This window comes from Catharus ustulatus, chromosome 5 (assembly GCF_009819885.2).
Source record: "Catharus ustulatus isolate bCatUst1 chromosome 5, bCatUst1.pri.v2, whole genome shotgun sequence".
In the NCBI taxonomy this organism is placed as follows: domain Eukaryota; kingdom Metazoa; phylum Chordata; class Aves; order Passeriformes; family Turdidae; genus Catharus; species Catharus ustulatus.
In genome coordinates, this window is record NC_046225.1 from 34,617,435 (window position 1) to 34,625,843 (window position 8,409).

The 8,409-nt window shown below is 42.8% G+C and overlaps 1 protein-coding gene across 1 annotated transcript; it reads left to right on the forward strand.

Moving 5' to 3' along the window:
- Positions 1-316: 316 nt before the first annotated feature.
- LOC116996485 (apelin receptor early endogenous ligand-like) lies at positions 317-5,714 on the forward strand. Its single transcript, XM_033060208.2, has 3 exons — positions 317-784; positions 1,166-1,275; positions 3,503-5,714. The coding sequence occupies exons 1-2, from the start codon at positions 709-711 to the stop codon at positions 1,252-1,254; spliced, it is 165 nt and encodes a 54-aa protein (XP_032916099.1). The 5' UTR covers positions 317-708; the 3' UTR covers positions 1,255-1,275; positions 3,503-5,714.
- The last annotated feature ends 2,695 nt before the right edge of the window (positions 5,715-8,409 follow it).

Below are 8,409 nucleotides of genomic sequence, written 5' to 3' on the forward strand. Positions count from 1 at the left end.
AAAAAAAAAAAAAACAAACAAAAAAAAAACAAAAACACAACACCAAAACCTCACAAATTAATTCCTGAATATTCCGATCCTTTAAAAATAGTTTATGGTACAAAAGACACTCATTAGCTTTAAGTACTGCCAGTGTCGCTTTGAATAGCCACAACTTCGCGGCTAGTTTAGACAACAGAGAAAGCATTTGCGCTTTGCGGGGGGAATAAAGGTCGGGGGGGCATTTCCTGCCCCTGGCATTGGTGTCTGCATATGGGACCAATAAGAGCAATGCAAAGTTTAAACAGTTGCAAATGGGGGAGGGAACATCGGGGCTTGTTTTACATATGTTTTTTTCCGGGCCGGGTTGAATTTAAAGTGGAGTGGCCGCATTGTTCGTGAGGCTCCTTGCCCCTACGCATTGACAGGAGCTGCTGTTTACACGGGCTTTTCATTCCTACGCTGTTTGCTTATGGAAAATAAGGGGGAGTGACAGAAAAAGAGAGAAAGGGAGAAGGGAAGGGAGGGAGGCCTGGAGCGCAGCGCAGCCCCGGAGCCGTGCCCGTGCTGATCGCTGACCCGGCTGTGCTGATCACCGGCTCCCATGTGAGCTGGCCGCGGCTGCGGGCGCTGCCGGCCCCTCACGGCCCTCACGGGCGGCTGGGCGCGCGTTTCCTCGCCGGCACACACACACACCCCCCACAGCGCGCCTCCGCCCTCACTGCAGACATGAGACTCCAGCTGCTGCTTTGGATCGTGGCCGTGCTCCTGGCAAGCCTCCTCCCAGCCTACGGACAGCGGCCAGGTAGGCGATGCCTCAGCGTGATGCTTGTGCCGGGGCGGGAGCCGGGGGTCGTGCCTGCCACGGGCCCCTCCTGACCGCGTCCAACACGCGGTTTGAGCCCTCCGGGACGCGTCTGGACCCGGCGCATCCGTCTGTGCGCTTCATCCCTACTTCCAGCGGCAGCGGGAGGGGATGCTTCGCCTATCCCAGGAGTCTGGCAACTTTGGGGAGGCGGGGGAGAGCTGGAATAAATAGGGACCCAAGGTGGGCAGCTGTTGCAGACTTGGTACCGGGATGCCCCTGCGGCACGGGAGGGCACGGCCAGGGACACCGGCCCGTCCCGGGAGAGGCACTGCCGACGCCTCTCACCCCGCTCCCCTGCCTCCCTCTCTCTCTCCGCAGCCAACCTGGCCCTGCGCAGGAAGCTCCACCGGCACGGCTGCTCCCACCGGCGCTGCATGCCGCTCCACTCCAGGGTGCCCTTCCCCTGAGCCCCGGCGCAGCGTGGCCAGGTAAATCCGCGCGTGTGGGCCGGGCCACAGGGAGCACCTTTGGGAATTCACACCTGCCTTCGGAACAGTGCGCGAGGCATGATTGCAGCCGGGCTCCCCTCGTTTGCTTTGGAAACAGGGCTTTGGAGCAGCGCACGGCGGGGCGGTCGCTGTCCCGGAGCCGGGGCGCGGGTCCTGCCGGCCGCTGCCGCCTTCTCCCCCCTCCAGGCTACCCCCGCCGCCAAACGCCTTCGTGAGTTAGTGAAAAACAGCTGAGCCCGCTAATCAGGCCGAACGCTGCCCTCCGAGGCTGCTGGCAAAGCTGCCGGGCAGAGTGTCACTAGTGCAAAGGCTGGACAGAGCGGCGCTTGCAGAGGATGCGCGGGGGCTGCAAGCGCTGAAACTTCCCTCGCGGTGGATGCAGGGCGAAGTCGCCTCACTCTGCCCGTCAGTAACATGAAGGTAGCAGCACTCACCCACTTCAAAGGGGACTGTAATTCTTAATCATTGTCAGCAAAAGACTTTCAGCTCCTTGAATGAAAGGCTATACAAGTGCAAAACATTAATGCTTTATAGCTGATGAGGGCAGATACATTCAAATACTAAGTGGCTGCAGAAGCACACAGGTAGCATATGCTAATATGGTAGGCATCAAAAGGAAACCTGATGCTCTTTGCAATTTAAGAATGAATAAAACATGCAGTCGGTAGTTTTGTATCTTTGAAATTCATTATATATTAAAATTAATGTTGTAGCCCCAGGCATGACAGCATCCTAAATAAATGGTGGCAGAATCTGCCAAGATGTTTTGATTTACTACGTGGTTAACAGTGAAAAGGAGACTAAAGTAAAACTTTTAACAGCTCTATACCAAGAATCCTGTCAATGCTTAAACTGCTTTGGTGAAAAGAACCTGCACCACTCCCAAAACAGCCATGCAAAAGGGTACCATTCCACTCTACAGTGCTGGCCTATAAACACGTGGAATGTGCATATGAGATGGTAAACTGGCAAGTTTGTGATGGCGAAAAAAAAGATTGCCATATCTTAAACTGAATCTCAGATGGGCTGCATACTGAGTGGCAGAATTGAGATGCAAGTACAAAGAGGGACATGCCAGAGGAATGCTTTACTACTGAATGCCATGTCTCCTCACTGCTACATTTAAACAAGAGACAGATTAAATTATATTCCATCATCAGTTTAAGCATAAACCTAAAAAGATAAGCAATTGGATCGATTCATTCAGCAGACAGAGACTGAATGGACAGAGGAACAGAGGAATTTAGACCCAGTGGCTTTGTGAATCAATTCTGAATGATTTGTTTCAGTTCCTAAGAAGAGTACATTTAACCCCTTTCCCTCCCATTCAGCATCCATGTCTGGAAATTGTGTAGAAAACATCTACATTTTCTGTAATGTGCTCTGAAGCCTCATATAATTAATGCATTTTGCTTGAGACTGCAGTAGCTGCAATACACACGTGCACTTATACTAGTATTCCTTTCCCCACAGAATGGTATTTTCAGTGTTATCTCCTTTTCTTTGAGGAGCTGATTTCTTGTAACAAAAGTCAGTGACCAAACAAAACAGTGTACTTACTAATTCTCAATATATTTTGCAGACATTTAGCTAAAGCTTCCTTCTGCTTTATAAAGCTTTTTAGAACTCAGTAAACCTCTACTAGGGTGTAAGGGGAGACAGGCACCTTAACTCTCTTAACTTCAGTCATTGTGGGTGCTATCCTTTATCTTAAATAGGATTTACCACCTACGTTTACATTCCCTTCCAGTTTTAGTCCAAATTCAGCAAATATTTACATGCCTGGGTTACTTGACTCACATGAGTATCTTATTGGTCTCAGTGGAGTTGTACCTATGGATAAAGCCATTTGCAGATGCAAACAGGATGCGCCCTTAAGCCTGAATTTCAACTAGTGTCTGGAAACTAAAATAAGCATAGCAGCCTCTTGCAGCATTTGAAATGAGAAGATTGAATTGGACTTTTCATCAGCACCATACACAAAACATGGGACAAAAAAAAAGGCATAAAATTTTATATTAGCAGCCTTGTTGCTTTTGTCTTTTTTTTTTCTCCAACTTTGTAGCTGAAATTTCCAAATTAAGAAATAATATTCCAAATTTAATCCATGAGTTTCATAAATAATGTATTCTGTTTTGTATGAGACTTATTTAGACTACTAAATCAGTCATTAATATTACTCTCCTTTTCTTCTTTTTTCCTCCAGCAACTTCATACAGCATTTTTCAGTGTTTTATAGGAGCAGCAGTTAAACCAATAAGAGAAGTTTGTCAAATGTCCAGATCAACAACAGCTGACCTAAAAGCCACCACAGTCCCATCTTCAGCAGTCCTGTCTGTCACATTCTACTGGACCTGGACTAAAGCCCCTGGATCACACCCTGAGAAGTGGTGGGGGCAAGAAGTGTGGTGATGGGCGATGTACAAGAATTTTCCTGGTTGTATTATTCCCTGTAAATTATTTGGCTCTCACAATGAATAGTGAAAGTTAAAGATCAAATCAAACATCAGGTAGATTTTGATCTGAGCTATATTTTCAGTGGCAGTAAGAAGGAAGGATCTGTCCAAGGGCACTCTTGATGCTATATAATGTTCAGACTGAGCGAAATTGAAAGTGCTGTTGACTACCCAGTTCAGACTGTGTATGAGGCAGTGTTTAGGATGAAATAGTATCAGACTCCAGCATGGAATTGTTAAAGTCCCATTTTTTGTTTATACTTTTATATAGTAATAATATATACATATGTTCTAACATCTAACATTACATCTTTATGGAATTACCTTAATAATAACATAGAATGCATTACTGTAATAGTACCAAAGTCATCACCACACTAGTGGTCCCACTGGCTTCCTGTATAGTAAGCATAGTAAGAGTTTACAATATCAGAAAGCAAAGAGAGTGTTATCCCTCATTCTACAGATAGAGAATTGAAGCACACAGAGATAAGAGATTAGCCAAGGGTCATGCAAAACTGATAACTCAGATCTCTCAAGCCAGGCCTTGAAGTCAAGCCCATCCTCCTGTCTAATGAGCTGTTACTGCGGTCTATCATTTGTTTTCTTAAATTGGGATGCCAAACCAGACAGTTAAAACTAGCTTGAAAATTCAGTACTATAGGGCTATTTGCTTAATAGTTGTTTTCCTAAAATACCTGCTACATTATTATAAATAGAGCATAAAAATAGACCATTGAAAAGAGACCTTTGTTTGCTTAGCCCGAGTGTTGCATAGCACTCTATTCCTGTCATTTAAATGAATGGGATATTTGAACATAGCACTACAATGAATGAAGACCTCAAACAGAAAATAGGCTGTTCTTTTCAGCACTGGAGGTAAAGAATACCTTGAGCTTTTAGTCTGAGTTTTGTTCTTAAAAATTCATGCTTCACATATGCTTTTTATATCAGCAGAAATTACCTACCTACATGTAAAGGAAAATGTGGTAGTCCTTTCACTAGCATAAATAAAATAACCTGAAAACATAACATGCCCAGATTTTTAAATCATTGCACTAGACTTGAAATGTTAGCATTTTTTACAAAATATATAAAGACAATCAAAGATCAGAAGTGTTGTGGTTTAAATCTGGTATTACAATTTTTTTCTTACAACACATGGTCTCAATGAAAGAACAGCAATCAAAAAAACTGGATAGCTGAAACTTTCTAATCAGTGTGCATATGTAAACTCTTATCTCTAAGAACCTGAAACCTTACTTTAATTAATACTGGCAGAGTTTAACAGGAATTACAAATTTCTCTACATGGAAAAAAAATAAAAGTGCAGCATCAGACCCAGTTCTGAAGTTGTGTAAAACCATCATAAAAAGATGGTCAAACTTATCTAAACCAACAAGCAGTCCTGCAGGTAAACCTTTGGAGTCTTTTTTAAAAAAAAAAGCAGTTTCTCAAAGATGTATTCTACCACTTACATATATTTTTAAAATTATTTATTTAACTTGGCTTTGATATATATCCTTTGCTATCTCTGTCTAGAAGAGCTAAAGAGGTAAAGAGTGTGGGAAAGCAAGAAAGGTGAAAAGTAGCTATTTCACAGTTATGTCTTATGAATGAGTATATGGATCTTTGTGGCACTGGATCTTTTATATAATCACAGTTATTAAAGTAAATTTGATAAAATCATAAAAATTACATAATGTATCTATCAGGAAACTATAAATGCATTTTACTTCACAGAAGTAAAAATAAAACAACACCCTAGGAAGCGCACTGTCAGTCTACAAAATTATTCTAAATATCTGTTCTTTAAAGGCATTCTGATAACCAAAAATCTGCTTTGAAAAAGGAAGATTGTGAACTTTGATAGGTATGTTTATCAACTAGCTGGTTGATTGTATATTTTGTAAAAAGATAGTATGCATTTCAAATAATATTTTAAATAAATTTTGTACACTCCTCAAAGTCTATATTCTTCAGCTGTCAAAGGCAATACCTCCAAAGAAAATTGAGAACTTGCCAATTTTCCCTGTGGATTCCTATAGAACCAGCGTTTGAAATGTTTTTTACTCAATTTCTGACACAAATAAATGATATTTAATCATGGAAAAATTTCCCAGACATTTTCTGTCTTTCTAAAAATGCAAAATTCTGATTCAAGTCAGATTTGCATTTGACTTTGTTGAAACTATCTGCTCCCATTTGATATGCATAACATAAGGCTTGTGGTGAAAAACAGCTTTGCATGACAACAGTGTGATCACATCTATGTACATGAAGTATTTGGACGTGTGAAGTATTTGGACACGGTGCTGCAACAGCCAAACTGACTGAGCTCTCCCTGTGCATGCACCAGGTACGCTTAAAGGCAGCTTGCACAAGTACAAATTGCTTCTACTCAAAGTCAGAATTGATGTTCACATGGATGCAATCTAACATGACTTGATCCCAAGACAGATTAAGATCTCAAATTCTGGAAGGCAAAACATGAGTTTTTAACACATTGAATTAAGTAATATGGGAAAAAAGAAAACTTAATTTGGAAGTATGTTTCATTAAGTCCTGTAATAGCAGGTCAGCAGGAAACAGAGGTAAATGCAAGGCTTTGGTGAGAAACAGCAGTTTAGCATGTTCCCAAAGGATAAAAAACAATTCACCTCTTCCCTTTCCAGTATAGAAAAAAGGAAATTATAGGAGAATAAAGACTGGAAATATTTCCCTTATGCCACATACATATGCTATAAATATCTCACTGTCTACACAAAGCCAAATTTTACTAAGGGTCACTAAGCTTTAAATTTACATCAGTCAGGAGAAACATTATGGCAAATAAGTTTCTAATCTTTGACTATCAGTACAATTAGCCTACTGATCTCTCACTACTTGCTCTTCTACTGGCATTTCTTGCCATTGATCAGCTGCAAAATATTTGTGCAAAGCAGGAAACACTCCAACAGCACAAACAGGGCAACACGGCTTTCACAAAGAAAGCCTAAAAGCCTAACTCCTTACAAGGCTGAAGCTGCTTTTCCAGGTCTCGAGTTACCTGTTCTGACTGTTGCTGGCCCAGGTCTCTGGGTCCTTGCTGCAACTTTGTTTTGCAGATTAAGAATGACTGCCAGTAGAGCAAGCCTGCTTAACTCCATGTTAGTTACTTACATGTTAGTGTAGAACCTTATAGCAGGAAAGTCCTGTTAAAATCTTTTACAATTAGTGATTTCCCTGATGGAGTGAAATACTGAAGTGTTTATATAGAATATCCATTACAAGTAATTTGGAAAGACAAAACAGAAATACTGAGAGTTTTCCCTCATGTAAGATGCACATTTACAAGAAGTCATCACATGTTTTCTTTCATGCACAGAATATTTAGCACAGTTCAGCATTATTAAAACCCCACAATGTGAACATTTTTCAGGCAACCCAATATATTCCATAAGTGGTACAAAACACTTATTTTCTCAGACCTAAAAAACATACATATTCATTTTCTATAGAAATAAAAAGCTACTGGGTAAGCACCAAATAATAAAAAAAGAGGCTAAAATAACAATATATTATTTTAATTTTTATTTTGAGGTAACATATAGTAGGAACCATGCCTTCACTTTTGTTATCTTCTTGCTCCCAGCTGCAATCAAGCAGATCTTACCAAGACCTGCAAATACCAATCCATTTCAGCAGCTCCAGTTAAATAAAGAGTATCCCTTCAGCTGTTCAGAGTAAGAGGTTTGCAGGTTTTGTGGTTTTGCCACACCTCACCAGAGCAGGGCTGTGTTGGTGGTTAGCAAAGCACAGCTTTGCAGCAGAGCACGTGCTCTGCAAACCCCTGTGCTCACAAAGCAGTACTTTTTCTAACAGTGAAACTTAGACCCAATGCTCCAGTGCATGCACAGCACACCATGGATTTTACTTCAGACAGTACAATCCAGCCTATGAGCAGGTGCTGGCACTGCAGGGACAGGCACCCAGGCTGCAACACCAGGGATGGATGGCACTGGCCACCCCAGCACTCAACCTTGCAGCAGCAGAGGTGTCCAATGAGCAGGACACAGCAGAAACAGACTCATTGTTCAGTTTAGCACTGTGGCATGTCAGACACAGCAAGGTCACAGCTGAGCCTCATCTCCCTCACACAGCAGCAGTCATTCACCCCTTCCACACAGCCTTTCAAGCAGCTGATTGCACACAGGCCCTCTGAGCAGCTCTGCAGCCACCCTCTGCAGACCAGTGAGCTCGGCCATGGTAGGGTGGTGGCCAGGAGAAGGCAGGTGCCCAGGGCCCACAAGCCCAGCAACACCACACCGTGCACAAGGGCAAGCAGCACAGGGGAATCTGGGGGCTAAGGAGTATTTCTGCCTCCAAACAAGGCTGGCCTTGGCCCATCTGCTGCAGACAAGGGGCTTGGGGATGCCACACAGCAGCAGCCCCTACTTGGCAATTGACAGTAGCTCTACCATTTCCAGAGGTTCAAGTGTTTAGGGTGAGTACTAAAGATTACCAGCTTCTGCTTGGAGCCCATGCAAATCGAGCCACCCTCCACCCTGCCCAAAGAAAAAGATTAAAGATACTAAGAAAACAGAGTTGGGATATAATAAAGACACAAAACTGGGGCAAGGGGTGGTTGTTAAATTATCATTTGTTATCACTGGTG